We start from the raw sequence: 14,377 nt of genomic DNA on the forward strand, positions 1-14,377 counted from the left end.
TTCTCATGCAAGGTCTCCCAAGATCTGACATTCTGTCCGACGTTGAAGCATGGAAGAATCGAAAGAAAAGCTTATCAGAGAATGGTTCAGGGGATCTGTTGTACAGACGTATTGCTGAAACTCTTAGTTTCGCTTATCTGAGGTTCTAATTCGGTTGACTTTTATCACGCCCCTTAGGTCGCCTTAAGACACGAGGTCCTGATCGAAAATTGCCCGACCTGAGCCATAGTGTTTCAGGATATAAATCGTCAGCCCTTGGTCTGTGTAAGCGGTATCTATAATCTATGTGTGACATCGGGCCTGATAATGAGTGATAATATTAGAATATGCAATTGCTACATGGTGTTTCCCAGAGAGAGCGAGAACGAGTCCAGAGCCACCTCATCATTCTCCCACGGGAGTTCCATTGTAGAGAGTACATCATCCGTAATACCAGGGAACTTTGAAGCATCAAATGCGAGAATATCACCAGTCGATAGATCATTCACAAAGTCCCCGATTTTAAAAGATTGATTCGCCTCCAAACTCTGTAGATACTCCGGTGTCAATGCCGGCGCCGCCATAACTTGCACTGCAGCGCTAGTCTGAGCCCGCTGTTTTGTCGGTGGGCCACGAGCTGACAAGCTATTATGGAACTTTTCAACAAGCGTCTCAGCTTGGATCCCAGCTTCTCGCACTATCTCTGCTGCCGTTCTAGCCGCCACAGAGTTCTTCCCCATTATTTCAAAGCAGTGTATGGCTGTCTGGATGGACTTGCGAGCTGCGGGGGTTGGTGGACAGACTGGGTTGGCTAGGACGAAGCCTAGGGTGCACAGAGCGGCATCCCATTGGTACTGGAATACGGGATTCCATCCACGGAGTAGGTCAGTTTCGGTGAGTACTTGGTGGAGAAGGTTGGTCAAAGCGACAGCATGGTTCAAGCAGTTAATGCTGTGGCAGTCTGATAATGGGGTGATTGACGAGTTTCCAGGTGGGAAGCGCAGGAATGAGCGAAAGGTCGAGAGTTGGAGATGATGGTACAGGAGCTCAAGGAGGATTCGTTGTCGTTGGAGCCATAGGGGACTGGAGGTATCAAAATTGATTGGAATGCGCTTCGTGGAGAATGGTTCGCCGGAAACTCGGCAATTCTGGAGCGAGGGTGGTACATGACGTGTCCAGTCGTATATCGCGCCAACTTCTCGGGCAAGGCATGCGGCTAGCTCTTCGATCATGTAAAGGTCACAGTATATACTTTCGGCATTCTTCTGCTCGATTAATCGAGCGCCTTGTTGATAGAAGGCAATTTGGACACTTTGCGCGATGGTCAATAGCCGGGTAGACTGTACGTGGAAGGTTAACCAGCTGATTTCCTCGTGGCCTGGGATCATCAACATTGAGCCAGATAGAAGCGCGTGTTCCTGGGTATCTCCTGGTAGATCCAAATTAACTTCAACACGGGTTACCAAAGGTCGGCCCAGAACCATGGACAACTGACAATCTAGGACAAACAGTGTATGCCAAAGACGTTGGTATAAGTCTTGGTCCTTCTGAATTGACGTGTCACGCGGTAGATGGAGCCGAAGACTCTGAGCAACCCTCACAGCTGTTCCCAAAAGAGAATAGGCCGCATTGAAGAATGAGGTATTATGCAAATAGACAATACAGTATATGTGGCTCTGCAATGCCATTATCGAAGGGCTTTCCATCTGGTCAAGAAGCAGGGTCTGAGCCCGACGAAAGAATGCGTGACTCTCTTTCGAAACTGTTGCAACATGGTGACCCCCATCACTTTCCACGTCATTCTCATCACTCATGAGAAATGTGGCTCCATATTGCATACAAACAGCTAGCAGGCTATCTACCAGTGGAGAAGGACGTCGTGTAACTTGATCTCTTTCCCATAAATACTCGTAGTAGATCCTGAAATCCGGTTCCACGATGATTGGATAGACGCAATGAAATGACTGCCAGAGCAGATCAAGAAAATATTGCTCTTGAGCCCGGGACAAGGTATTCGGCTCCATCTTCTCCGACGCATGGTGACATGTAGGCGGATAGTTCAGCCGGAAAGAACCAATCTGAAACGCCGACTCTAAGCCCTTGCTCACATTGGCCAGGAAGTGACTCATGCGAGCCCCGAAATACGAAGATGACAGTGGCCCATAATAGCCCGCCCCAGGTGTATCATGAATCTCCACACCTTTCCATTCTTTCAGTGAATATGAATCCAAGGGTCGTGAAACCTGACTTTGGAGAGGAAGCATATTGTCAGATTGAGGGGTTGCATATTGGCTGGGCGCCTGGTCCTGGGCGTGTCGGGCCTGTAGTTCCTTGATCGTATCTCGCAGTCGCTGAATTTCTCTATATTGGAGTTAACTCTGTTTGAGATGTGCCTGTGGGACTGTGACACACCTGGTCGCTGCGGGCAGCGTGAAATTTTCTGTACGCTTACCATTACTGCACTGTATTCCACGACTGCGGCAATTTTGACAAGGCTGAGAATCATCACACCTGGTTCGATTCAGTCGGCACCAGTCACATGCACGGGCGACCTGTCTACGTCTCCGTGAAGGTTTCTTTTTCTCTGGATCAGCCGCAAATGTAGAGAGCATGATTGATGTAAAGATCAAGTATTCTGCTGATGCTGCATGGCATGGCATGGCGCTAAGCGGTCAGATTGATTCGGGGTTAAACTAATCTAGTCATAGTCACTTAGCAATCTCCTGAACAGCCAACAAACTATGGACAGAATCCACCACACTCTCCGTGAGAGTTCTAAACTTCAACCCCAAAACCTCTCGACTTCGTGAGTTATCAAATCCATACACTCCATCCGCGGGATAATCCCCTGAAACGAGAGCCTCGCCCGCAGGCAATCGATCCCGGAATTCGGGGAATTCCTGACCGATAATCTCCGCAATCTCTTTGTTTGAAAAGTGACTCGACACGGTAAAGAATCGCTTTCCACCAGCTTCAGGTTTCTCGATCGCTAGAACATGAGCGAGACCCAGATCACGCACGTCGACGTAACCGTGGTTTCCAGTCGGTGGGCAGTGGTCCTTTGACGCGCCGTTTATAAAATCTCGAATACGCTCGTTGGAGGTATTTATGGTGCTGAGAGAGGCGAGTTGGTGGGCAATGGGACCTAGAACGAGAGGTGGGTTTATCACTGTCAAATCGAAGGATGACTTTTCTTTTTCCATAAAGTCCCATGCAGCTCGCTCCTGTGGTTTGTTAGTTGTCTTTCAACTATTACTAACGACTAGTAGACTTACAGCAAAAGTCTTGCTTGCTCTGTAGGCGTTTCCGGGATTCTGGTTGGCTTGTTCTATTGTGATGGGACACCAGTCGGCCTGAATGACCTAATTAGCGATCGCTAAGTAAAGACTGTAAGTTGAATCTTACCTCGGAATACACCTTCTCCTTACCGGCGGTGTAAATATTGTTGATAGCAGCGAATGAAGAAGTCACCACAACACGTTTAACAGACGGCGCATATTTCTGCACCGAAGAGAGAATACCCGTGGTTCCAATAATCGCTGGATCGAGAAGCTCTTTTGCATCCTTAGCATGGAAGTGATACGGGCTTGCGGTATGGATGACAGCATCGAATGGAGGCTCGGAGACAACAGCCTTGTCAAAGGCTATCGATTGAATTAGATCGATGATTAACGGTATATGTACAGGACATGCAGTTACCATCAGCCTGGCCTATATCTTCCACAATCGCACAATCTAACCTGTCTTTCTGTAACTCGGGGTGAGATTGGAGGATTCCTTGAGCTTTTTGCTGGGACCGGACGGTTGTGACAACAGAATGACCACGGGCGAGAAGTATCTCAATAATATGTGTAGCGATAAAACCGCTACCACCTGTGAGAAGAACGCGAGGCATTTTCAAGCACCTGGGTGTTAATGATAATTGTGATTTCCCACTTGATGTTTTTAAAGAGTAGACTGAGATTAATGAGTATCAATTGAGTGGAGAGTCGGTCGTTTAAGTATTCGTCTATCCTCATATGCGCAAAGAATCTATTCATACGCCAAGCCTGACTATACTACTGATTTGGACAAATTGACAGACTCGTATGAACTCCGACTCCGAAGCTCCGATTACTCCTTTCGGAAACATCAGCTTCGCTCCGCTCAACTTAATTACTTGGCTTTACTTTTTTTTTCCCACTTCGTTATCATTTTGTAGACCTCTGAGAGGCCGATTCAACTTTTTAACTAAGAGGTGATATTATTGGAGAGCAGTCTTCGTAATACTCCCTTCCATTCTGCCATGATCGAATTGTACCTACACAGCACATGTGATTAAGTGCATTGAATCATTGCAAACTACACTACACTGTGATCAAGATAAATGGACAGAATCAAGCAATCGGTTCTTTCTTTCCGAAAGCATCGTCAAGAATGAATCAAATCCAATCCAATACCTTCACTAATGGCGATGACAGGAACGGAAAGGAAGATGTACATGAGGCTGGAACAGACGGGAATTATTGGGTAATCGGGATGCAAGAGGCCGCCCAGTCCCCAGTCGCATCGCAAGATGGGAGAGGAAATAACAAAAGGAAAATGGGTCATTCGGAAAGAAAGGCATCATGGCAAAAGAGAGATATGTGTGGGATGATATGTGCAAAGGGATGGAAATGAATCAAGGTTTATTTGGAGGTCAAATAGTCGGCAGCCTGGAATTGTTAGTTAGAAGTCGCTTAAGCCAGGGGTTGAAAGCTTACCTTGTCAAGGTTATAGTCAAACTTCTCCAAAGCTCCGAGGGATTCCTCCCGAGGGAAGCCCATGCCAGTTAATCGCTGGAGAATCAGATCATCTTCGCCGGTGTCGGTATTGAGGGCCCAACCAGGCTTCTTGGGGTCGAACGTGCTGGCTCCTTCCTCAGTGGCAGGCTTCGCATTATCAAGAGGTGCGAAGAGAGTGTCCCAGTCATGGTTGGAAGTGCCTCCATTGGCAGATTCTGTAGGCACAGCTGCAGGGGCATTGTCGTCGAAAGAGAAGAATTCAGATGAGCCAGTGTGGCCAGCATCTGTACTGGATGTGGCTTCATGTTTAGCGTGAGACGGGGAGTCAAAGGAAAAGTCAAAGTCGGTGTTCTTATCGTGACCCTCAGGCTCATCGTCGTCATCGTCTGCTTCCTCGGCGGGTGCCAAATTAAGGCCAGCGAAGGCAGCATCAAAGTCAGGGGCGCTTGTCTTCACCTCACTGGAAGCGCTAGCATCTGGGGCTGAGGCTGGAGAAACCATCTCCCGCTGGGGCTCGTTGTCAATGATCGGTGCGCCGGTCGCAGACTCGACAGAGTGAGGAGCATCGGGTGCGGCAGTAGGGTCCGACCGGACGGGCAGCAAGCCATTGTATTCAGGAGCATCGTTAGTGTTGTTTTCATACTGGGGAGGGCTGGCCTGAGCATCCGCGGCAGGGGGTTGGCCTGACGCCCCAGCGGTTCCCGGAGACGGGAAGGCAGCAAGTTGAGCGGCATCAATAGAATCAGCTGGCTTGCCCTTTGTACCTGACGGTGCTACAGGGGTGAAGTTATCATCAAACCCCAAAGGGCCCTCGTCGTCCGAGCTGTCCTCTTCCTCTTCATCATCGTGATGGAGCTCCTGAATGGGTGGGAATTCTGAGCCGGCGGCAGCAGTTGCTGGCCCGCCTGCGATGTTACTGGCGGGCTTCATAGCTGCAAAAGCTTCCTCGAAGTCATTCTCCTTCTGGGATTCAGACCGCTTGTGCGCCTTGCTGCCAAACAACTCATCGAAAGACAGGTCCTTTGGCGGCTCCTGGCTCTCTGCGCTAAGTGGAGAAGTGGCCGATGGTTCAGCCACAGTGGCAGCGGCCTCATTAGCCGGGGGCATCTCCTCGAAAGGAGAACGCGCCGGTGTGGCTTCGGCGGTTGAGCCAGCCGCTTGGCTATAGTCACTCGACGCTGTCACTGACGGAGCGCCAAATTCACTGGCTGTCGCCTGAGAAGGTGTTCCAAAGCCCGAGGTGTCTTGGCCATATCTGCTAGCAGGGGGAGACACCATGGTGGACGAGGTCACAGACTGGTTTTCATTAAATGGCAGAAAGTTTGGGGTGAGTTGACGGGACAGAGGAGGGGCGGGGGGCTCAGGGAAAGCTCCTGGCAGAGATCCAGGCATGGATCCAGGAGCAGGAGACGCAGATGGAGTTGGGACATTCGAGGTAACCGGTGATTTGGCCCTCGCCAACGGAGACTCGGCACGGAAAGAGGTCGGCGGCGGTCCGGCACTCGTGGGACTGGCAAATGTCTGACCAAAGAGACTGTCAAACGCTTTCTGCTGATCGCTGCCAGAGTCAGGCGAACGAGCGCGATCGCTTGAGGTGCCTGTCACAGTGCGACGGAAGAAGGGATTGGTATTCTGGCTGGTGGTAGAAGCAGCAGGACTAGCAACCTCAGCAACACTACTGGCGGGTGTCACATCCTCTGTATACTGTGGAGTCTCTCGCGCCAAGTCGTCAATTTCGGCCTGGACCTTGTCGCGTTCACCCTCCACGGTGGATAGCTGCTTCTTGTTAATTGCAACTAGTCCCTTCTGCTGTCGGGCATCTGAGCGTGCCTTTTCAAGAGCCGGCTTGAGCTGAGCGACCTCTGCATTTGCCTGCCGAATCTTCTCCTTCAGACTAGCATTCTCCTGCTGGTCAGAAGCCAGTGCGGTGGAAACCTGTTGGTACTGATTCGCCAAATCCTGGCGACCTCCCTCAATCAGGGCGTACTCTTGAGATAACTTGATGGTCTCAGCCTTTGACGTCTTCAATCGCTCTTCTAGGGCTTTGAAGCTCGCCAGCTCCTGTTCGTACATAGTACGTGCTTGCGCAAGCCGGGTCTCGAAATCCCGCTTTTGCTGCGAAGTCTGGGTCATGCTCTGTTCAGCAGTAGTGCGCTTCTGTTGAACATTGTGCATCTCCTTAGAAAGCGATCCGATTTGGTTTGACAAGTTCGCCAGCTCCATAGTCTCCTGTGTCAATTTCTTGGATTCCTCCGGATCGTTATCTCCCAGTAAATCGTCGGATGGTGGTGGAGGCGAACGAATTGAACCCGGGTGTCCAGAAGACGCCCCGGTCGATTGGGGTTGCAGACTTTGACCAAAGGATGATGTCGGGACAAACGGCTTGAAAGTTGTGGATGCCGTTGGCGGGGAAGCCCTTGAAGACGGAGAGGCAGGTGTGTGCCATGCGCTTGCAGAGCCACCGGTAGACTGAGGCATCTGAAGCTGGGCAGGAGCAGGCGCGGGAGGCGAATCCAAACCGAACAAGTCATCTGCAGCAGATCGTGGCAAGGGTGCAGGTGCAGGTAAAGGTGCAGGTGCAGGTGCAGGGGCTGCCATTGGAGCCGGAGCAGGAGCTTGGCGTCGCATGTTAGGCGGAATCAGAGCGGGAGGAAGCACTTGTGGTAGAGGCTCCTTTCCGCCACGCTGCAATCTCACCAAATACATAGCCACGGCGAACTCCTCTCGCGTTAACTGACCATCAGCATCGATATCAGCAAGGTCCCAGATTTGGGCAAGGACCTCTTCTGCTAGTTGCGCCTTCATGAAGAATCCCACGGCTTGATCACCAGTAATAAGTCCACGCTTAGCGGTATCAACGGTCTCAAATATCCCATCAAAGTGCATCTTCTCCTGCGGGGAAATCAGCCAATCTCCACCTGTTGCCTGGGCGGACAATTGACCTCCGAACTGCGGGACAGGAGCAGGGCCCAAGGGGCTTGCAGTTCGCTGAGAGCCAGTAAATTGCCTGGGGATTGACGGAACTGGTGGAACTTCTGGCCGAGCACCAAAGGATGACCTAGCAGCGCCCCTACGAGACGCCGCTTCATATAATCCAGGCGGTAGAGTCTGCGGAATACCACGCAATACACCGGACTTGAACGACGTTAGAAGATGCATGGCGATAACGAATTCCGTGGCATCCAGAGCACCGCGCTGCTGTGTGTCGGAAAGATTCCATATACGACCCAAAATCTCATTGGGTAATCTTGCGCGCTCAAAGATTTGCTTAGCAATGTCGCCTAAATTTATATGAGCAACTGTTTCGACTGGGATCTGTTATGGATCGAGAGTTATACATACCCGACATAATGCCATTCACGACCTCAGACTTGTCAAAGAGAGAAACGAATTTGTTGACATCATCGGGCTGCAGCGGAGGGACGCGAATAGGGCCAGATGCACCCGGTGGAGGGCTCGCGGGGCTCGGCTCCGGTACAGGAGCTGTGTTGTCGACTGCGATTCCATCAAATCGGGGCAGCGGGCCGGCTATTGTTGAATGGCAGTCAGCAGAGGGTCTCGGGAATTTGAGAAGCTCCAAGTAACTTCAGGGGTACATACGCTGCAAAGCTAGCTCAGCAGATGGTGTACGGCCAGCTTGGGCGTGTCCAATTAATCGAAGAACAACCCCAAATCCAGCTGGAGTCAGAAGACCCCTGTTCTCTCTGTCCGCAATCTGCCAGATCTATAGTGGCTTGTCAGTCTGCCAATCCAATGCCATATAACAGCTTTTAGAGCATACCTCTCCAAGAACACCGCCAGGGAGATGTGTCTTCTCGAAGAATGGAACTGCGATCTCGCCGGTGATAACGCCGAGGTTGGTGGTATCGGCGGCCTGGAATAGTTGGTAAAAGACGCGCTTTTCCTCGGCTGTAAGATTCAGATTCGGATGTCGCTGTGCTATATGAAAAAAAAAAAATTGCACACGTCAGTTCCTCGAAATCGCGTTAATGTGTTAAGGTGTACAGGGGAGGGGGTAAATGCGGGAAGCTCCGTGGACCTCCTGGCTTGCGCCAAGGTCCGCCATTGAATTCACGGTGTTACAGGTGTGATAGAGTGGAAGGCTCACCGGTTTCAGCCATAGCTGTGGTTGTGGAGGAGCGGACCCCCTCTCCGTGTCGATAGGATGCGAATAGCTTGGGTGCCTGGGAGGACAAGCTGGGGAAACGGGTGACGTCGGTTTAGCCGGAAGATGCCACGAGCATGGATCGAGGCTTAGATTTTGTATTTCGGGGTTGCAGTGACAGAGAAGACAGGTCGAGGAATAATCTCTGAAATAAGAGAACGGATTGTTCCGGTGGTGGAATGGGTTTACAGAGAGGCTGGAGTCAATGTCGTAAGAAGGTACCCCCCAAGGCGGTCAGTTGGTTAGCGCCCATTCCAGGGTCTCACGCAGGTACCTCCTATTACATATCAGATGAACATCCTTCAAATAACTAGACACTATCGGGAATTATCTGATAAAAATCAACATATGGGTGCTAGCCTAATTGCAAACAGGCTACTAATTTCGCCTTAAAACCAATCGCTCTAGAAGGCAACTATTTGCAACTAACATCTCCAATGCCCAGTCCCAATTGTCTACGCAGTCCGGCAGTAAACACAACCGGCCATGATGATACTAGCAAAGCCATTAGTTTAAGAAAAATGAAAAGGTTTTTTTGGTTTTTTTTGTAATTACAATTTGTGTATAATCCCAGAATAGGGTTAGAACGAGCGGAAAACACGCTGCTTCGGGGATATTAAAGATATATCGAACAACAAAGCCAGAAAACACATTCATCGGACTGTAAAACCTATGTTCCCTGTGTATTTGCAAAGAAAGCCCAGTAGATTCAGGAAAGCCGATCTTTCAAGGTAAGAGCTGATATGCCAAAATGTTTTGCATGGCACCAGTCCAATGCCTCCGGTACGGTCATATAGCATCCCTAATCTAGTACTCGGGCTCAACATCCTCCTCCTCGATGGAGTCGCTAGCAACCTCCTCGTAATCCCGCTCGAGAGCAGCCAAGTCCTCACGAGCCTCGGAGAACTCACCCTCCTCCATACCCTCACCAACGTACCAGTGAACGAAGGCACGCTTGGAGTACATGAGGTCGAACTTGTGGTCGAGAGCGGACCAGGCCTCGGCGATGGCGGTGGTGTTGGACAGCATGCAACTGCACATAGATTAGTAAAAAGTCTTCGATTCTCGGGTGGACAACTTACACAGCACGGCTGAGGTTGGCAAGGTCGCCGTTGGGGACCTGCTGGGGAGGCTGGTAGCAGATACCGAGCTTGAAACCAGTAGGGCACCAGTCGACGAACTGAATGGTGCGCTTGGTCTTGAGCTGAGCAACAGCGGCGTGGGCGTCCTTGGGGACGACATCACCACGGTACAGCAGGCAGGTAGCCATGTACTTGCCGTTGCGGGGGTCACACTTGACCATCTGGTTGTTGGGCTCGAAGCAGTTGGTGGTGATCTCAGTGACGGAGTGGGCCTCGTGGGAAGCCTTGTCGGCGGAGATGACGGGAGAGTAGGCGACCAGAGGGAAGTGAATACGGGGGTAGGGGACCAGGTTAGTCTGGAACTCGTTCAGGTCGACGTTGAGGGAACCGTCGAAACGGAGCGAAGCAGTGATGGAGGAAACAACCTGGGCGATCAGGCGGTTCAGGTTCTCGTAGCTGGGGCGCTCAATGCCGAGGTTGCGGCGGCAGATGTCGTAGATGGCCTCGTTGTCGACCATGAAGGAACAGTCGGAGTGCTCCAGGGTGGTGTGGGTGGTAAGGATGGAGTTGTAGGGCTCAACAACGGAGGTGGCGTTCTGGGGAGCAGGGTAGACACAGAACTCAAGCTTGGACTTCTTGCCGTAGTCGACGGACAGACGCTCCATCAGGAGAGCACCGAAACCGGAACCGGTACCACCACCGAAGGAGTGGAAGACCAAGAAACCTTGGAGACCAGCACAGGCATCGGCCACACGGCGGACCTTGTCGAGAACCTGATCAATCATCTCCTTACCAACGGTGTAGTGACCACGGGCGTAGTTGTTGGAGGCATCCTCCTTGCCGGTAATCATCTGTTCGGGGTGGAAGAGCGAACGGTAGGTACCGGTGCGAACCTCGTCGACGACATTGGGCTCGAGATCGGCGTAGATAGTACGGGGAACGTAGCGGCCCTTGTCTGTAAGGTAAGAATAAAACGTTAGACCATCACAAACAAAGGATTTAAGGCGGGGATTAGCGCGCTTTGGCTGGCCCCTCCTAAAGGCAGAAAAACTGGGTATACGCACCAGTCTCGGAGAAGAAAGTGCTGAAGCCGTGGTCGGGCTCGGCCTTCTTGCGCTCCTCAGTGAGGTATCCATCAGGCTATCACCAATGTTAGTCGCGGGTACTAGCTTTCCTCCCAAGAAAAGGGGGCATGTTGCTCAATTCGAGATTGGGCGCCACCATCAGATTAGAAATTCAACGTACCTGGATGCCGTGCTCCAGACAGTAAAGCTATACAGTTTTATAGTCAGTTCACCGCATATTGGGGCCACAATGGATATGATATGTTACCTCCCAGCAGGAGTTGGCGATCTGGCAACCGGCCTGACCGACTATACGACATCAACAAGTTAGCGCGTCATTTCCATCGGGAAAAAAAAGATTTCCTGTAGAAATTGCCGGCTGATTTCAGCACCTACCGTTCAAACTGATGATCTCTCTCATTGTGTTGGCGGTGTTTTCACGGTGTCAAAAAATTAAGGAGGGGGAGAAAGACCCAACAACAAACACGGGTCTGCCGACTCAGGGGTTAGTTCAAAAGTATAAATTGGGCGAATTAACCTAGAAAGGGGGAGGGGGAGGGGTCGAAGGGTGACCTGAGGACTAACTCACCAGGAATGGGAGGAATGGAGATCGAGTCGAGAAGAAGGAAGAACAGAAATGTTGTGGAGTGAAGGCGTCTGTGCTGTTAACAGGGGGGAGTTCGTTGTTGATCCAGTCGTTGGGTCGCGTCAAGCCCGCTGATTGGTCGCGGCCCGCCTTCCCGCTGTGAGCTTCACCGCCTGTTTAAGGTCACGTGCTTTGGCCTTGACCGACATTACATCAGCCTCGGATAGGAGCTTGCAACAAAGGACAGTGCTTTACCGCCTTCTTTTCTAAACCTAGCCCCCTCTTTTCCTTGGCTTTCGATTCGAAGGAGATATGAACTGCTGGCAGAATGCTGGGCGGTGTCTTGGAGCTAGTATCTATCCCGCCATGCTAAGTCTTTCCACGTGTATATACGCTCAATTAGCTTCTCATCATGGATATTTCACTGGCAGATATACTTCCACCATACTCCAAAACTCGACCAATCCACACTTCTCGATTGATTCTTCGACCATTTCAATGGACCGACCTACAAGCCGTGCACGAGCTTCGTACACGCCCAGAGGTCATGCAATGGACCAGCCAAGTCCAAATAGACAGCTCTATACAACAAACGCGTACATGGATGGAAAGATACATAAACGACAATGAAACTTCACGACAAAATTTCAACTTCATCGTCACTGTCCAACCCGATAATCCGGATAAATTCTCGCCCAATTCTTTTCTGGAAGATAAGAGCGCACTCATTGGTGTATGTGGTCTGGTCGCCTGGGACGACTCTCAGAAGTATCCATTACCTCTCTTTGGATATATGTTCTTGCCGGAAACTTGGGGCAAGGGATATGCTACCGAGGCTGCTCTTGGGTTTCAGCAGGAATGGAAGCGGCTGATTGACTTTGGTCTACAAGCTCGCTCTATTGACAATCAATCAAGGCTGGATTTGTACGACTTGTATGCTGTTACTCTCGAGACTAATGTTCCGAGTGCGAATGTTTTGCGGAAGTGCGGTTGGTGTACATATGAGGCTGCCGATGAGGGGAACCAAAAGACTCTGAAATGGATTCTACGAGATAGACCTGTCAGCTTTGCTCCTTGATTCTGGATGAGGATACCTGGAGCTCTCTTATATATCATTAAATGTTTGATGTAATTACAAATAGCCAATATTAGAAGTACATACTGTCCGAGCCTATCATATCATGTCCATGGCCCCTATCCGGGTTTTGCCCATTCTTTCAAATCGTACCTCCCTCCTGACGCTTCCTCACCGCCTAGGCCACTCGACCCAATAGACACGAACCAACTACATCCCGTCAAAATATATCTCCAGTTACATGTACCAGAATCCCAACGCAAACAATGACACCTAAATAAACTCAACCTGAATCCTACAACCTTGGAAGTCTTGAATCACCGCCAAGGAAATATCATTGAAAATCATTAAGAAAGGTTATTGATTCCTCATCGGTGTTCATCATGCACCACATCACCATCTTAGGACTTATATTCCTCCTCACAAACATTGTCCGCGCAAACGTGGAGAAAACAATCTTCCTCGCTCCAGCAGCAGTCACTTTTCCATCAAGAGAGGCAGCTCTAGATGACCTCGGTCTAGAACGGCTCTCACCAGAGAACCACATCGTGCGAGCACAGCTCAATGCTTCGTTCCCTACCACCGAGGCACCGGAGGGTACGGAGTCGTGGTTCTTTCTTGAGAATTTGAAGCCTGGTCAGCGGTACGAGGTGAGGGTATGTTGGTTAGCTACGGTAAGAACCCCATCCTACCTAGTTTCCAACCGGAGCCTGAAGTTTCAAATGCTTCGTCTGCATTACATTATACACGCATGGAATTATTGCATTTAAATGGAAAATTGAAAAAAACGGAATACGTCAGAATGAGAAAAATGCTAATTCATCCAGCAACCTACATCTTTCAAACTCTCAACACATTCCCTCTCAACGACAATAGAGGACAAATCCCTCTTCTCATCTCTAAGCATCTTCTCCACAGCCCGTCTCGCAGCACTAGACACGCAACTCCAAGAAAATGCTGCACGCAGCGCATCAAGTCGCAAGAGAGGAGAAACATCCCCAGATACAGCGCTAACGACGGACTCGGTGCTGTTTCTGCGAGTCCAGGCTGCGGCAGACTATTTTAGTCATAAGGAGTCTTTGATGAAGACTGTGCCGGCTGTTTCTGTGGATTTGATTTTGGATCCATTCTTGTGGAATGTTTTCCCTAGGTCGCTTGTTTGGACTGCGGGGTGGATTGCTGTTGTTGCTGTTACTGCTGGGCTTGTGGCGAAGTGGATTGGTGGGGAGATTGGGGGGTTGATTGAGGGAACGAGGAAGCTTAGGGATAAGGATGATGGTGCGGATAAGAAGGAGCAGTAAAGGGGTAGGTACAAATTTCGATCCAGTCTTTATTGTTGGTTATGTATAGTAGTCTTTACAAACGTGGGCATGGGTTATTAATAGTAGGCATGTATTGCATTTCCATTAATACTGAATAGATAATAGGAGATACATGTAGCGGATAAGTACAGGAGGGGATATACTTCATCAAGCATTGTGTAACGAACAAGGGGCGCCAGAAACAAAAAGCACGAAAATTTAAGTAGGTCCAGCGCTCGAGAAATTCATTCTTGCGCTTTACTCTATGTCATCTTCAAATCTTGATTGAGATTCGTAGCGCAGATGGTGCTTTTGAATCTCAAAGCTAGCCAATTAGTTGCAGTCATAAATGTGAGCATTAA

The 14,377-nt window shown here is 50.1% G+C and overlaps 6 protein-coding genes across 6 annotated transcripts; 2 read left to right on the plus strand and 4 right to left on the minus strand.

Moving 5' to 3' along the window:
- Positions 1-335: 335 nt before the first annotated feature.
- On the minus strand, positions 336-2,243 carry N7520_008227 (fungal specific transcription factor domain-containing protein; the record flags this gene model as incomplete). Its single annotated transcript, XM_057142161.1, has 1 exon — positions 336-2,243. The coding sequence occupies one exon, from the start codon at positions 2,241-2,243 to the stop codon at positions 336-338; it is 1,908 nt and encodes a 635-aa protein (XP_056996167.1).
- Positions 2,244-2,687: 444 nt separating this feature from the next.
- N7520_008228 (SDR family oxidoreductase) lies at positions 2,688-3,874 on the minus strand (the record flags this gene model as incomplete). The annotated part of the gene is made up of 4 exons (XM_057142162.1): positions 2,688-3,203; positions 3,255-3,332; positions 3,385-3,623; positions 3,712-3,874. 4 exons carry the CDS (start codon positions 3,872-3,874, stop codon positions 2,688-2,690), a joined length of 996 nt encoding a protein of 331 aa, XP_056996168.1.
- A 772-nt stretch (positions 3,875-4,646) lies between these two features.
- Positions 4,647-8,808, minus strand: N7520_008229 (EF hand domain protein; the record flags this gene model as incomplete). Its single annotated transcript, XM_057142163.1, has 6 exons — positions 4,647-4,673; positions 4,722-8,023; positions 8,085-8,270; positions 8,343-8,466; positions 8,524-8,681; positions 8,748-8,808. The coding sequence occupies 6 exons, from the start codon at positions 8,806-8,808 to the stop codon at positions 4,647-4,649; spliced, it is 3,858 nt and encodes a 1,285-aa protein (XP_056996169.1).
- A 906-nt stretch (positions 8,809-9,714) lies between these two features.
- Positions 9,715-11,474, minus strand: N7520_008230 (tubulin alpha chain; the record flags this gene model as incomplete). The annotated part of the gene is made up of 6 exons (XM_057142164.1): positions 9,715-9,940; positions 9,990-10,944; positions 11,054-11,129; positions 11,235-11,261; positions 11,322-11,362; positions 11,450-11,474. The coding sequence occupies 6 exons, from the start codon at positions 11,472-11,474 to the stop codon at positions 9,715-9,717; spliced, it is 1,350 nt and encodes a 449-aa protein (XP_056996170.1).
- A 577-nt stretch (positions 11,475-12,051) lies between these two features.
- On the plus strand, positions 12,052-12,717 carry N7520_008231 (GNAT family N-acetyltransferase; the record flags this gene model as incomplete). Its single annotated transcript, XM_057142165.1, has 1 exon — positions 12,052-12,717. The coding sequence occupies one exon, from the start codon at positions 12,052-12,054 to the stop codon at positions 12,715-12,717; it is 666 nt and encodes a 221-aa protein (XP_056996171.1).
- A 380-nt stretch (positions 12,718-13,097) lies between these two features.
- Positions 13,098-14,015, plus strand: N7520_008232 (uncharacterized protein; the record flags this gene model as incomplete). Its single annotated transcript, XM_057142166.1, has 2 exons — positions 13,098-13,370; positions 13,542-14,015. The coding sequence occupies 2 exons, from the start codon at positions 13,098-13,100 to the stop codon at positions 14,013-14,015; spliced, it is 747 nt and encodes a 248-aa protein (XP_056996172.1).
- Positions 14,016-14,377: the final 362 nt, after the last annotated feature.

Source organism: Penicillium odoratum (genome assembly GCF_028828045.1).
Source record: "Penicillium odoratum strain IBT 22623 chromosome Unknown utg000005l_segment0_segment0, whole genome shotgun sequence".
Taxonomy (NCBI): Eukaryota; Fungi; Ascomycota; class Eurotiomycetes; order Eurotiales; family Aspergillaceae; genus Penicillium; species Penicillium odoratum.